The 16,285-nt window shown below is 36.4% G+C and overlaps 1 protein-coding gene across 2 annotated transcripts in view; it reads left to right on the top strand.

Annotated features, from left to right (window-relative positions):
* Window positions 1-912: 912 nt before the first annotated feature.
* Window positions 913-16,285, top strand: part of LOC126978690 (gamma-aminobutyric acid receptor subunit beta) — an 80,126-nt gene continuing 64,753 nt past the window's right edge. For both annotated transcript variants that reach the window (XM_050827697.1, XM_050827696.1), the window contains exon 1: window positions 913-1,038. In XM_050827697.1, coding sequence (XP_050683654.1) covers window positions 974-1,038 — 65 coding nt within the window. In that variant the 5' untranslated portion in view covers window positions 913-973. The remainder of the gene's footprint in view (window positions 1,039-16,285) is intronic.

The raw sequence follows: 16,285 nt of genomic DNA, 5'->3' as shown, positions 1-16,285 counted from the left end.
CATAAGCGAGTGAAAGTGCAGTTGGCGTCGAAGACTTTTCTGGTGCGTGGAGGCACGACCGGACTGATAGCAGTACGCGGATATCTGCGTGGTACTCGGAAATTACTTTAACGTAGTAAACTGGCGCAGTCTAAATTATTTCTAAAAAAACATTGTATCCGAAAATTCACTCCTATTATCAAGAGATATAATGTATTTAAGTTTTTTTATATGATTTTTTAAATCATTTTTAAATCTCGCTGAGTATTGAGGCCACATGAACCTTTTCTGTACACGCTCCAGTCTTAAGTATTCGTTAGAATAATATGGACGCCAAACAACGCTACAATACTCTAAATTACTGCCTGCAAGGGGACTTTTGTAAAGATACTGAGTGTCTCATAGTAAAACCTAATAATAATGAAACTTTATTTATTACACTTTCTATGTGGTAAAGATAAGTAAATTTTCTATCAAGCATAAATAACATCCTAATATTAGTGTGATGATTGAGCTTAATATCAATGCTACATGTGTGTTGCAAGAAGATCTTAAGAACTTATAATCTTATGTCTCTTACGAAATGAAATTTTAACAAACAAATAAAAATATTATAATTTGTGAAAAAAATATTTTTACAATTAATTAAAATATTTTAATTACTATATTAAAACAAAAAAAAATTACAAAAACTTTTTAAAAGTTTGCTGAAATTTTTAATATTAGAAGACACATTTCGCGGCGCCCGTGAAGTTTTAATGCGACCGTTCCGTGGTGTAATTAGAATTTGAATACTCGTTGCCGTATGGCGCTAGGGCGGATGGAATAGCAAGCGGTACCCAGGTCATGCTTGGATCGATATGACCGAATAAACACGACTTAGGACGATTGCTCTCGGCAAGAGACTACGATGACTACAGTCAGTTCGTCGTCAGAACTCGGTGGCTGTGGAACATTCCCAGCCTTGTGACCCGATGCGCCAAAAAATCGCGCCATGAAACGCTTAACGCTAATCTCCGCACTCGGCATTACTATCCTGCTACATGCGACCTCTGTCAAGTTAGTACACTTTTTTCCACATTTTTTGCGACGCTAATATCGAATATAAACTTATATTTCGTAAATTTAAAAAGTTGTAGAAACTTTTTACGATCGTCAAACAATCTAAATAACAATAATTATAGTTATTTAAGACTCGTAAAACTTGTTGACAATTCATAATTATTCGATAATCTATTGTATGCAATACTTTGAAGCGACTTTCTGATGATTTTAAAAGTTTTATACGTGATAGTTAAAGTTCGTAAATTGTTACGTAGCGGACTGCTACGTGGCGCATGCTTTTCGTGATTCGTAAATAAACCGTAAATTGACTTTTTAAAGTTATTCTCAGTGTTTAGTTTTTATATTAATTATAAATTATCATGTAACAGCGTATGATCTAGTAGCCAGTAAAAATATACAAATATAATATATATTTTAATGAATTGTCCTTAAATAAATAAATAAGCTCATTTTTTTTAAACTTAAAAGAAATTGCAAAGAATGGTAATATTATATATAAACATTTAAAATTTTGATAAATTATAACAAGGTTCCGAAATATGACAAGGCGAAAAGTGCGTGATGTGGAAACGAATTTATTGATTTGGCAAAGATTTGGGCAAACGCGTCCGTTACCGCAGTCTTCGTACGTTCGTTCTTTTGTTAACACAATAGATTTTCTTGGGAAAGGACAATGGTTTGTAAAAAATAGAATCACGTATAATTTCATAGTACAATAGCTTAGAATCTGAGCATTTTTTTTTGTATGTAACCCTTGATTGTTTAGTAAAGTATCTAACTAATAGGTGTAGTTACAGTATTAGAGTATTGATGTTAAAAACGCATCACACAAAAGATTTTTTGTTCTTTTTTGTACGTTGAAAAATAAAGGTTACTTTTAGTGAACACTTTGCTTATACAGAAACAGAAAAAAAATTCCGATCGCAACTTTTTAACATCTTAAAAAGTTAATTCTAACATATAGGGTACGTAAAAATCAAAGCAGTTTTTGGTTTTTCCAGGTTATTAGGTTTTCCATGATTTTTCTTATAATTTTGAATTAAACAATAAAACAAAACAAATAATTCAATATATTATTTTAACATTAATAGTCATCTAAGATAGTTTAATAATCAGTATGACTTCATTCATATAAGATCGTTTTCGTGAGTGTCGAGTATAATATGCTTAAGCCTTTTAGTGGTACCCTGTACATGAAGGGAACCCGAACCTATAGCCAAGACTCCACTGTCTATTAGTCCATCTGTATGTCAACGGGTTGCATATCATAAGCAGTAATAAATAGGACGCTTTTATTAAAAAAAGTCTGTATGAATATTGTTCAAACAAAAATACGGGTTGCACTCCGGGAGTGCCAGCAGATGTGAAAACTTGAATTTTGGAAGGGTTAGGGAATAATTTCGCACGAATTGCTTTATTTATCAGCATAAAAGTACTTGCATTTATGTGGTTAACTACCATAATCATTTATTGCGCTATCGTTTACAAAAATGACAATTTATATTACATAATTACATAAAAAATTGTACACTATTACAATTATTTTACATTTAAAAGTTTATCTCTCGGGAAATTATACTTTCATCCATAATTTCATCGACTGTCTTACGAATTTTCGAACAGACCACCTGTCCTAACGCGAATTTAACATTGTATACCCATCCCAAGAAAAGTGCTCAACGTTGCTAATGAAGCTATTATATTTTTTTTGTGAAAATAAGGGTCGAGACGAGCAGGACGTTCAGCTGATGGTAATATGTTCTGCCTATCACAATGCAGTGCCGCTCAGGATTCTTGAAAAACCCAAAAATTCTGAGCGCTACTACAAGTGCACCCGTCACCCTAAGACATTAGATGCTAAGCCTCATGTGCCCAGTTATTTCACTAGCTACACACAGCCCTTGAGACTGAAACACAATAATGCTTACACATTACTGCTTCACGGCAGATATTGGCGCCGTTGTGGTACCCATAATCTAGCTGACATCCTGTGCAAAGGAGCCTCCCACTGCTAAATAGTTTTCACTTCAAAAATATGATTGTATAAAACCTGTGAGTGACCTCTGGTTATTATTATTCTATATTTCTACATACAAAAACGATCCTTTAAAACGTGTTCAAATACGTTTAACGTGTGAATTTCGGCACTCGGTATTTATACGCCTTTTCGCAATAACTGCATTCCGTTATCGTTGGGAAAATGCGAATTCATGCCGCAAACTCGCTTACATGTGTAAACTGAGCTTTAAATTGACTGGTTCAATCCAACGGTAAAATCGAGGCTTAGATAAATCGGGGCTTATCCAGCGAGCAGAAATATACAGGATATTGTCGTAAAAGAAAAATCGCAAAGACCCGTTAATAATGTTAATACTGCAATTAAGATCAATTTATAGCGCAGATTAAGAGAAACATAATGCCTAGGTCGATTCAACTTTTTATCTTTCATCATCTTAAGTGCACTTCTATGTCTAACTTCTATTTTTTATTCTCTTTCTAAATTATGATTTAGAAGCAATTTTTTAAATGTTTATTCACGGTTCAGGTTTTTAAGTTCCGTTCCATTTCCAGCCGTCGGTGAAATATAGTTTGCAGTGTAGACGTATCTGTCACGCTTACGAGACTTATTTGCATATAAAATAACGAAATAGCATCAATTTATGGGAAAGCGTTCTACGTGCGAATGACATTAGTATTTTATTTTCTGTGGGAATATGAAACTACCAGTCTTTTTTGTGGCAATAAGGGACGAGATGAGCAGGAGGTTTAGCTGACGGTAATTGATATGTTCTGCCTATTACAATGCAGTGCCACTCAGGATTCTTGAAAAACCCAAAAATTCTGAGCACTACTACAATTGCACTCGTCGTCACCTTAAGACATGCTAAGTCTCATGTGCCTAGTTTTTCACTAGCTACTGCGCACTTGAGATCAAAACACAATTGTTGTTCAAAAACAAGTTGTGATACCTGTGTAAAGGAGCCTCCCACTGGTCTATTTGACTTCAAGTCTTAACAAATCCCATTGCGTCTTAAGGCGTCGCAAACCAACTCCAATCTAATAATATTGCGCCAGTCCCTATGAGAATTGGAAATGTAGTGTCCATGTTAATGGACTGGAATACACACCTCAAAAGGCAAATAGTATTTAAGCTATTGATAATTATAGATGGTCCTAACAAGTGTCTGAAAGATATTTAATACTTTAGAACCTCTATTTATTGAAATTGTGGTTTTCAATGGACTTTCTTCCACGTTCATCCATGCTGTGAAATGAGCTTCCTTGTGTGGTATTCCCAGGACGACACGACATCAATTTCTTCAAAACAAAGGGGTACACCATTCTAGTAGGCCAACAACGTGAACACACGTCGGAAGATAGAACTAGACGAGGCGAGTTTAATAATACAAAATACAATAGTTATCCTTTTACCCTTCACTGAAACTAACATTTGAAGATCTATAATATTAATCTCGAAATGCATTTCGATTCTTCGCTTACTTAAGATCCTATAATGCATAGTGCATCTCTATCCAGATCTTTCTCAAAATCTTTCTTGATTTCGAACTAGATCGATTAATCGATTTAAGATTTAATGTTAAAAATCCTAAGATATTAGGAATGGTTAGTATTCTGATAGTAAATTTGATATACCAAGTGTAATAAGAACTAAATTTACCAATGTAAATTATGTACAAATATTTTATAAATATGATTAATTTATGATTATATAAAAAAAATCAGAAAAAAAATATTATAATAGCAACTAAATATTATACGAGTATATACTAATGACCTCGAATTTTGCATAATGTAATTAAGCAATTGCAAATTATTGCAACACACATTCCGATTGTGGTAAACAAATCTCTCCGCACTCAGTCATCTAAACTAACAACTTGATTCAATTATTTGTTATCAATATTGTATGAATAGTGCTTCAACGTGATGTTATCACTTTATATGCAGATTATTTTAACACAAAATATTTGTAGTTTCATTAATTGGTTCTTTTTTTGTGCTGGCTTATATTTGGAAAAGTTTTTACTATTTAGCGAAAAGACCTACAAACTGTTTCTGCTTATTTAAAATATATAAATCAGATAAGAATAATTAGAATTAAATAAAGTTTTACCAAAAGACTTACCGTATTATGTTAAAAACTTTATCCGTGTACTTAGTACTCACAACAGAATTGAGACTTCGTTGGCTTACTTAGAGAACTTTTGAATGCATTGAAACAAATATTAGCAAACGCCTAATAAACAAAGCTAAATATATAATCCTACTAGCTTTCCGCGTGGTAGTAGTAGTCATTTGTAATAGTGGGTAGCATTCTTTATTCTTAAGGATACTTTGAAAATAATTATCACAAAAACTACTCTTTCAATGCTGGTGGCGCTCTTCTGCGATAAAGCGAATATCCCTTGTCATTGTGGGCAGTCTCTTTAATAATATATCCCTGCGAACATTAATCTCTTATTTCATCCCAAAGTAAGATTTTCCAAATGCTCGAACAAATGTTAATTATTACTTTTTATCAAGTACCTAACTAAATATAAAGTTTCATGGTCTTATCTCCGAATATAACGAATTTAATAGTAATTAATTAATTAATAATTAATTTAATTTAATAATAGTCATTTCTTATCAAGTGCCTAAATAGAAAGTTTTATGGAGTCATCTTCGATGATGATGAACTTTCATACAAACTACCATACCCGATTTCAATCCGACAATATACCATTTCGCACTAAAAACTAGCCTATAGCCTTAGCTCTAATGTATCTCTATACTTAATTTCATTACAATCGGTTTAGGAGTGAAAGCGTGATAAGCAACATAACATTAACATATTTTATATATTAGGAGGAATGATGTATCGTTAGGATATGAGAAAGAGATTGATAAAATTAATGTTTGTAAACTAATATAAGTATGTAGTAATCATCACGTAATATTTTGTTACACGCAGAAAATACAATCTAATCTGTTTTTCTAAGCGCGTCTAAAACATTGAATTTTAAAAATTATTGTAATTAACGTGTGAATTGTGGATGCGATCCACTTTTCTTACTTGTACAAAATATCATAATAGTTGTTAGCCATATATTATTGAGTTCGTATTATGTTATTATTCTTTCTTAAGCCATCATGAATCGTAAACATGTCAGTTATAGCCTCATAGCATCAGTTTTAACATTATGTGAACAACTGCGAACCCTTAATCAGACTATTATTGCAATATGCTCAACTTTAAAATTAAGTAACTATAAGTAATTTCACGCATTATTTCACTTTCTCTTTCATTTTCCTAATAAGTAAAGAAGAAACATTACGACGTCAAAAACAGCTTGAATAATTGCAATGTTTTGTTTTGTTCAGTCTCAAAGAGCATTGAGCGTTGCCCGCTGTTTGCGTACTCTCCTGACACACGTTGTATCTACCAGTTTTACCAGTGGGAGGCTCCTTTGCACTGGATGCTGGCTAGATTATGGGTACCACAATGGCGCCTATTTATGCCGTAGAGCAGCAATGTGTAAGCATTATTGTGTTTCGGTCTTAAGGGCGCCGTAAATAGTGAAATTACTGGTCAAATGAGACTTAACATCTTATGTCTCAATGAGACGAGCGCAATTATAGTGACGCTCATATTTTTTGGTTTTTCAAGAATCCTGAGCGGTACTGCATTTTAATGGATGGTATAAATAATTTGTGGTGGGACCTACGCATTATAGAGCGCTAGAGTACGAGCAACTTGAAGTATTGTCTGAATCTATTTGGTTTTAAGCAAATTTCGCATTGCCTTCCAGATGACTCCGAATATGCGCTAGTCATACGATAGTATGTGGGGCATTAAGGGGATTGTTGTCGAAGAGTAATTTGGCTAATCAGTTGATTTTTTGTAGTTAAAGTGTAAGCTTGATTGAAAAAGCAAGTATTGTTGCATGATTTAGAAATTTTCCAGCTATCTGTGTTTGGAAACTGAGGCTGCATCAATATGTCTTCCAAACGTTTTCACTTGCATGAAAAAATATACGATTTGTGCAAAATCTCATTAAATTCTCATTAATTATAGAATCTCATTAACTATCGCATTCTTGATGTCATAATATGATGATCAGCCATTTAATAATACATGAATATCTATCTCTATCCCTCCAGTTCTCTTTTGATTATCTATCTGTAATTTCGTATTTCAATACCATTACCTCATTATACAATCAAATTATGATTATATAATTATACGATTAAATCGTCATAACTGTTATTATTATTTTTATTATAAGTAGAAATGAATTAAAAGACAATACATTCAATGAACAAACATTGCATATTATAATTTATTACACAAAACTTAAAAGACTATGTTTAATATTATCTAATAGGAGTATCCTCATTTTAATCTCAATAAAAATAGTTTGAATAAAATTTTATTAGCTAGATTGAGTAAATAATATTTTAATCTCGAGCAAGCATAACTTGCAGCTTTTTATAATTTTTTGCTGCAATAGCAATTTAAAAAGGTGCTGAGTTTCTTCAGTGAAGTTTATCACATAATATTTTCTGTTCCCAAGATATTAAATTATATTTACAAAAAAGCTTGGTTTCTCAGTAATTGCAAAGGATAATTAAAACTTTAAAAGTTAATCGAGACTATTTTAATCCGTACCAATGTAGGTTGACAGTGGTTTCTATACCAAATGAATGTGCATTGCTAGCTTTTGTGTCATATTTTCTGGTCGCATTTATTTCAATTATTGACGAATAGAACAATGAACAATTATTGTAACAATGCTAATTCTATGAAAAAGAAGTCTCAATAAGGTTGCTCATGACTATAAATATAATGAAGACAAGGTTGGAATGAATTCCTTTCGAGTTATAAATGCTTGAAGAAAAATCGACCTGATAAAAAGGATATTGTTTCGATATAGGCAAGGTTGTCTTCAATGTACTGGTTGTGCATTATTTCACCTGAATATGTAGCGTTATTCTCATCGTCAGCTGAAAGACGTCCTATGCTGGATAATGACCTGCCCCCAAGATCTCCATAATGATCGGTCCTGCGCTGCCCTCATCCAACGTATTCTGGCGATCTTGACCAGATCGTCGATCCATCTTGTGGGAGGCCGTCTCTCAACACGTAGTCGCCATTCCAGGACTTTTTTGCCCCACCGGCCATCTGTCCGTCGAACTATATGACCTGCCCACTTCCACCTCAGTTTCACAATCATTTAGGCTACATCGGTGACTTCGGTTCTTCTATGGATCTCCTCATTTCTGATTCGATATGGTAGGGCCAAGACCTTTCTCATCAGGACCATAGCATATAACCTGTAGAACTACTACGAAACTATACGAGAAAAGAACACACATGTTTCAATAATAATGGTAATTAAGAGGAAGGTACGTAAGAGGCGACTAAGGGCTTTTTAGAAGTGGGAGAGTCTCACTGCCGTCTTATAACGTCAGCTCAATCGGGCCAGACTCGTCCGGGTTAATTACCACACTCGCACAGAATACCGGCGTGAAGTAGCGGCCTAGTGCCGCTATGTTTCGCATAGGTTAGTGTCGAGGACCGGTGGCCATCCCTTACCCCCCCAACAAAATATGAGAGCGGTCCATAAAGAGATATTACCCCAGGAAGGTACCGGCTCTACCAGAGCCGGATAATCCCTCCCCGAGCACTCTCGCTCGGGCTGCCCTTCGTATTCTGGGGTGGGCACAGAACCGCGCATGACCGAGGACAAACGAGGCAGAAACACCACGGCACCCCGCTCCACGCTCAACGAGGACTTTTGCAATATCAGGGGAATTCACTCCAATTTAAACTCCGTCCACCACCACCTTGAGACGGCGCAGCCGGCCTTGTGTTTCCTTACTGAGACGCAGATATCTCGACCTAGCGATGCGTCATATTTAACGTACCCCGGGTACAAAATTGAGCACAATTTTTTGCCTCATGCCGGGGTATGTGTGTACGTTAGGGAGGATATCTGCTGTCGCCGTCTCGGCAATTTTGAGGGTAGGGACCTTTCCACTCTCTGGCTCCGCGTAGATTTAGAGGACCGCGTCCGCATCTATGCGTGTGTCTACAGGTCCCATAGTGGTAACGCAGAAACCGATCATCTCATGAGCTGCGTTCAAGCGGCAATTGACGACGTACTTGCACAGATCCCCTCCGCTGAAATCATAGTCTTGGGTGATTTCAACGGGCATAATGCTGAATGGCTTGGATCACGTACCACAGACTACGCAGGGCGATCTGTGCATAATTTTGCATTGGCGTATGGTCTCTCCCAATTGGTTGAGTCGCCAACGCGGCTCCCGGATGTGGATAGCCACATGCTGTCCTTATTAGATCTTCTGCTGACTACACATCCCGATGGTTACCAGGTCTTTGTCGACGCCCCTCTCGGAACGTCCGACCATTGCCTGGTCAGGAGTGTAGTGCCTATCCGACGCCACCGTCGCAGACCACCAGCGACCCGCCGCGTTTGGCACTACAAGTCAGCAGATTGGGATAGGATGCGTTCCTTTTTTGCATCCTACCCTTGGGGCAAGGTTTGTTTCCCTGCGGATGATCCTAGTGCCTGCGCCGTTGCAGTAGCCGATGTGATACTGCAGGGCATGGATATTTTTATACCAAGCTCTGTAGGACCGATCGGTGGCAGATCACAGCCCTAGTTTGATGCGTCAGTTAAAGCAGCATCTGACTGCAAAAAACAGGCGTATCGAACTTGGGTTGCGGCGCTGGGTACAAAGGATCTGAACTGCAAAGTTCTTAAGAGGAAATATAACCGTACCTCCAGATTTTTTAAGCGGCAAATCGCTCGTGCGAAGTCTAAGCACGTCGTCAAAATCGGCGAGCAGCTTTCCAGTTACCCGACCGGAACAAGCAAGTTCTGGTCGTTGTCGAAAGCTGCTCTTGGTAACTTCAACCAGCCGTCCATGCCGCCGTTGCACATGAGGAATAACACCCTGGCCCATACGGCAAAAGAGAAAGCCGAGCTCCTGTGCGTTCTTTTCGCCTCCAACTCGACTCTTGACGACAACGGAAATACACCGCTGACCATCCCGCGATGTCAGAGCTCTATGCCTGAAGTACAGTTCAGACAGAAAACTGTTAGGCGAGCTCTGTTTTCGTAGGACGTCAGGAAGTCGAGCGGGCCGGATGGCATTTCTCCAATCGTGCTTAGAACGTGTGCCCCTGAGTTGACGCCGGTGCTAACGCGTTTATTCCGGTACTCTTATTCCAAAGGCGTAGTCCCTGACTTATGGAAGTCAGCCCTTGTCCATCCGATCCAAAAAAAAGGAGACAGCTCGGATCCGGCGAACTACAGGCCTATTGCTATCACCTCCCTGCTCTCTCAAAACATGGAGAGCATAATTAGCCGCCAGCTTTTAGTATACCTAGAGGGTCACCAGTTGATCAACGACCTACAGTACGGCTTTCGCCATGGACGGTCGGCAGGTGATCTTCTGGTATACCTAACACATAGATGGGCGGCGGCTATTGAAAGCAAGGGGGAAGGCCTGGCAGTTAGCCTGGATATAGTGAAGGCCTTTGATCGTGTATGGCACAAGGCGCTCCTCTCAAAACTTCCATCATTTGGGCTTCCCGAGAGCTTGTGGAAGTGGACCTCCAGCTTCCTCACTGGGCGTAGCATACAGGTCGTTGCCGACGGATATTGCTCGAACCCGAAGCCCGTGAATGCTGGAGTGCCCCAAGGCTGTGTGCTATCTCCTACGCTGTTTCTTCTGCATATCAATGATATGTTGGACACCTCCAACATACATTGCTATGCGGACGACAGCACTGGTGATGCCGTATACACGGGCCATGCAGGTCTCTCTCGGGAAATCGTTGACCAGTGCCGGGAGAAACTTGTGTCTTCTATCGAGTCCTCTCTCGAGAAGGTCGCGGAATGGGGTAAATTGAACCTTGTCCAATTTAACCCCCAGAAGACTCAAGTTTGCGCGTTTACCACTAAAAAAACCCCATTTGTCGTATCACCGCTCTTCGAGATCACTTCTCTTAAAGCCGCGCCTAGTATCGGATTACTGGGTCTCGAAATCTCGAGCGATTGCCAATTCCGTGGCCATCTGGAGGGCAAAGCCAAATTGGCTTTGAAGAAGTTGGGCGTCATCAATAGAGCACGGCAATACTTCAAGCCGGCCCACATTCTAGCGCTCTACAAAGCGCAGGTCCGGCCACACATGGAGTATTGCTGTCATCTCTGGTCTGGCGCACCCCAGTATCTGCTCGATCCATTTGACTGCGTGCAACGTAGAGCAGCTCGAATTGTCGGGGACTCAGTACTCTGTGAACGGCTGGATCTCTTGGTGTTGCGTAGAGACGTCGCTTCATTGTGTGTCTTCTACCGCATCTATTACGGGGAGTGTTCCGAAGAGCTGTTTAACCTGATTCCTGACGCCGAATTCCACCTTCGCACGACACGCCACAAGTAAGGATTTCATCCCCACCATCTGGATGTGTGGCGGTCCTCTACAGTGCGGTTTTCAAGGAGCTTTCTCCCTCGTACTACAAAGCTATGGAATGAGCTTCCTTGTGCTGTTTTTCCGGGACAATACGACATGGGGACCTTCAAAAAAAGCGCGTACACCTTCCTTAAAGGCCGGCAACGCTCTTGTGATTCCTCTGGTGTTGCAAGCGAATGTGGGCGGCGGTGATCACTTAACACCAGGTGACCCGTACGCACGTTTGTCCACCTATTCCATAAAAAAAAAAAATGTTTGAATTAATATTATGTCAATAATTTAACCAATATTTTTAGAAGTGTATAAAAATTAAATAATTTAATTTGACTTTGATGAATAAAATGATACCTCTTCTAGTCTGTTGAAGGTTAAGATAAAAAATACAATGTTGGTTATGAATTAAAGTGTGCGCAAAATAAATATAAATATTCAACTTCTCGTTGTCTGATTCAAAATCTAATTATATTAAGTTTATTTAAAGTAGTATTTCACAGACAATCGCATTAGTTTCTCTGTAACTTCGCCCGCATAAAGTTCAACTTGCCCATTTACGGAAAGCGCCGCACTCTGTACAAACACTGCTCAGTGCTAAAGTTAAATAAGTGAACCATCAGTTTCAAATGAATATAAGCTGTAAAGTTCCATTTGCACGCTTCAATGTGTCACTTTTGTGTAACTTCTGGATTCATATAAATGCATATTATTCCATTAATTGCATGAGTGATAATTCATATATAAATCGGAACAAAAGTGCTTTTGTTGATATTTTTTGTTGACCTTATTTTGGAGTGCTTATGGAAATAATGAGCGTTAAATTTTACGACATCCGCACGGCGCCATTGATTAATTCTGTAATAAATCGATGGTAGTATAACATGAGGTGTTATCTATATTTTGTAAGATATTAATTCAGCAAATGATAAATAACAAATTCAATCAATGAAATTATGGATGAAAGATATTTTTTTTCAGATTTTATTTTCAACGTAATGATGATACACAATTAAAAAAAATTAATACATGTACGAATAAATATAATTTATTCGTCCAGTACCTGTACAAACAGTTACTTTGAACTTGTTATGTAAAATAATTGGAATAGTTGTGAAGTGTTAAATTTGTATATGTTATATAAATCGTCATTTTTGTGTACAATACCGCAATAAATGAATGCTGTATTTAACCAATAATTTGCTGTATTTCAATTAATGAATGCTGTATAAAAGCAATTTGTGCAAAATTATTTCCTAACCATTCTAAGATATTCAAAAATGCCCAACGTTAATGTGCAAGTTTTCTTTTCTGTTTTAACTCATGGAGTACAACCCGTATTTTTTAACCGACTTCCAATAGTAGGAGGTTCTCATTTCGATCGGTATTTTTTTATGTATTTACATCGATTACTCTGAGATTTATGATCCGATTTACGTAATTCTTTTTTAGTTCGATGCGAAATAGATGCCATTATATGGAAGTCCATATAATTTATATATAAAGCTTTTGATAGGTTCTAAGTAGAACCTATCAAAAGCTAGCACATATAAATTATAGTATTTATTAATATTAAAGGTGAAGATTGACATAAGAGGTGTATTAAATACAATTTTTTGTTATTTGATACTTTTCTGTTTTTGAAGTCGGTTTTTTTAAACGTAGTTATTATTTATTTACGTAACTGATGATCTTGATTGCTTGGTATTGCCAGGATGAAACGGTAAGGGTACCTTCAAAAAGAGTGCCTACAAGGCCGGAAAAGTTCTAGATATTTTTATGATGTTACAAGAAAGTCTCGATGTTGGTAAAAAGACTTCACATTGAGTTGTTCTTACTTCTTTGAGTTTCTTCATCTAGGTCCAAATATGAAGATTTGCGATTGATTAATATCTGATGATCAATACAGATCCAGACTTTCTCTTAACAGAGACTTGGTGTCTTGATGTCTCTGTTCGGTATCTTGATCTTTTGAATGACTTACATTATGCCTTTTTGCAATGCCGTATCGACTGCAACTTTTCTTAAGCAATGTTATTATTTTGCTGGATATTTTTAATTAAGTCCACTATATACAGGACCGCTAAATAAAAATGTCTTAAACTTATTTACAATTAATTAACTCACCGTAATTTGTATCACAATTGTAGTAAAAAAAAACGTTATTCCTTAAAACAAGCCTTAGCCTTTTGAATTTGGAACGTAGTTTTCAATCACCATATACTTTTATGACCTGACAGAAATATTTATAACGCATAAAACCATTTGCTATTTTTTCTAACACCAAGTATAAAATATAAAACCGCCAGTGTTCTTTGTAAATGAGCGTATATTAATTAGTTTGACTTAAGGCTTGTCACACGATAGCATGCAAAAGTAATATCATTCGTACCGTTGTATAAGCTATTACGTGAAACTATTATCCAGTGACCCAGAATCTTCAATTTGGCACACAAAAATCCGCATGCATGGCGAATACATAAAGTTGTGCATCACAGACGTAACTGTGGAAAGAATTCTGGCAACAAATAACTACATTTGAAGAATTATGTGCCTTTAACACAGTTACCCAATGGAATGGAGTTATTTTATTAAATTACGATGGCAACTTTTACTGGCCAGGCAAGAAGGCTTTTAGTTACTTTGTTTTTTGTTTGGCAACGCTCCTGTGATTCCTCGGGTGTTGCAAGAGATTGTGGGCGGCGGTGATCACTTAACAACGGGTGACCCGTACGCTCGTTTGTCCTCCTATTCCATAAAAAAAAACTATATATATAAATCGCAAGTGTAATCGCGTAGTAATAATAGTAAGACGTAGCTTTTAACGCACTATTAAGTAAACCTGGCTTGTTTTCATCAGTTGTCTAGCAGCATGAGGCTCTATCTAGACGTATAAATTAATTAAGTGTAAAACGTTACTTTGTAAAACTTCCTCAGGCGCGCTGTTCAATTTATTTTGTGAGTACGGAATTGGAATGACCTGTCACGTTCGGTTATGTAACGCTCATTCCGAAAAAATCGGCTCGATTTGATTTATGGGTGCGTGATCAATCAGAGGACAAATTACTACAATGATAGAATACACCGTTATATTTTTTTGAAATGTTATCACTTTACGAATATAGAACAAAAAATAGATCAATATATTTCACACTAATAACATCGCTTTCGTTTTTTGCCCTTCACACGTGTTGGTTTAAACTCACACCGTTTTTTAATATTATGAAACTTGTGAAATATGAATTTTAATTTCAAAATTTTAAATTCATAATTTTTTTTTAATATTAAACAGCGTACAGTTACGATGTTAGTTCTCTAAAACGCTACACATTTATCATTGCTTCGTTACCTGCAGGCTGCACTTGACAAGTATGAGTTTGAAAAATGAAAGGCATTAAGGTCAGTTACGCTGGCTTTAGTTCAAGTAAAATTTTAATCCCGAATTTCTGCTTCATTATAATATTGGTTAGTCTCAAGACAAAAGAACTGAATGTAATTTTACATAATAAAACTATTTAAGTTGCAAATTAAATAATTTGATAAATAAAAACTCCACAATTCCCAAAATAAAAATTCAATTTAAAAAAAAAATCTGAAGTCTCTGTAAAACTTAATAAATTATTTAGTGCAAGTCAGGATGAAGTACAAAAGCATTAAAATGAGTAAATCAATATTCCTTAACAATAAATTTAGAAACATTAATCCCAACTCTCTTTATCATTCAAATAATCTTTCAAATTATTATAGGCCACACATGTGAATTCATTTCTTACAATACATTTAAATTTTTTAATTGGTTATATTTTAATATTATTTGGGAGTTTATTATAAAACATAACAAATACAACTTTAAAATATTTAGGAATTTTACGGAGCCTAGTAGATGGAGTTTATGTTTGTTTCGAGTATTGACATTATGTACATCATAATTTTTTTTAATTGGCTATGAGCGTACAGGAGGTTTTCCTATATGTACTGGCAGTGACATTTAAATCTTATCTTTATATATATAATTATTCTGTATGTGTGTTGACAGTGAACTCCTCCTAAATGGCTGGACCGATTGAATGATTTTTTTGTGTGTGTTCAAGTGGATTCGAGGATGGTTTAGATTCACAATTGAACTACCTGCAAAACGGCACTACCAATTTAGATGTTTTTTTGTGTGTTGCAGTGAATTTGAGATTGGTTTAGATTCTTTATATATAATTCTCCAACGTATGTTAGTGATCTCCTAACGTGTGACCGATTTTTCAAATTTAACTCGTGTGTACAGGACAACGTCTGTCGGGTCCGCTAGTATACTATATAAACGAAATCAAAAGAAACTAACATGTATAAGACGTTGCATAGTAGTAATTCGGCATGATTATATAATATAATATAACATAACTTTCTTTTAGTATTAAACAAGCAATTAGGCGTTACTTTGCGGAAATCCAGGAGTCTCGTGCCAGATTTTGGCGAGACAACACGTCCTGAGGATGCCTCGTGTAGAGGTGAAACACGTGTCGAATTGTTTTAAAGACAAATATTGGCGGAATTAACACTAAACAAAACTTAAATAATTTGTATATTAGCTAAACATAACCTTGCAGTGTATTTCCAAGAAAAATGTTATTATTATTATATTGGCATGTTTGACCACCTACGTAATTTATGATAGATATATACCTTTCCATAATAGATACAAAATAAGATTCAAATAAATGTAATAATTACAAGTACTGCTAACTTTATAATG

This window comes from Leptidea sinapis, chromosome Z (assembly GCF_905404315.1).
Source record: "Leptidea sinapis chromosome Z, ilLepSina1.1, whole genome shotgun sequence".
In the NCBI taxonomy this organism is placed as follows: domain Eukaryota; kingdom Metazoa; phylum Arthropoda; class Insecta; order Lepidoptera; family Pieridae; genus Leptidea; species Leptidea sinapis.
The sequence above is the reverse complement of the archived record's forward strand: the minus strand, read 5'-3'. Positions and strand labels throughout refer to the sequence as shown.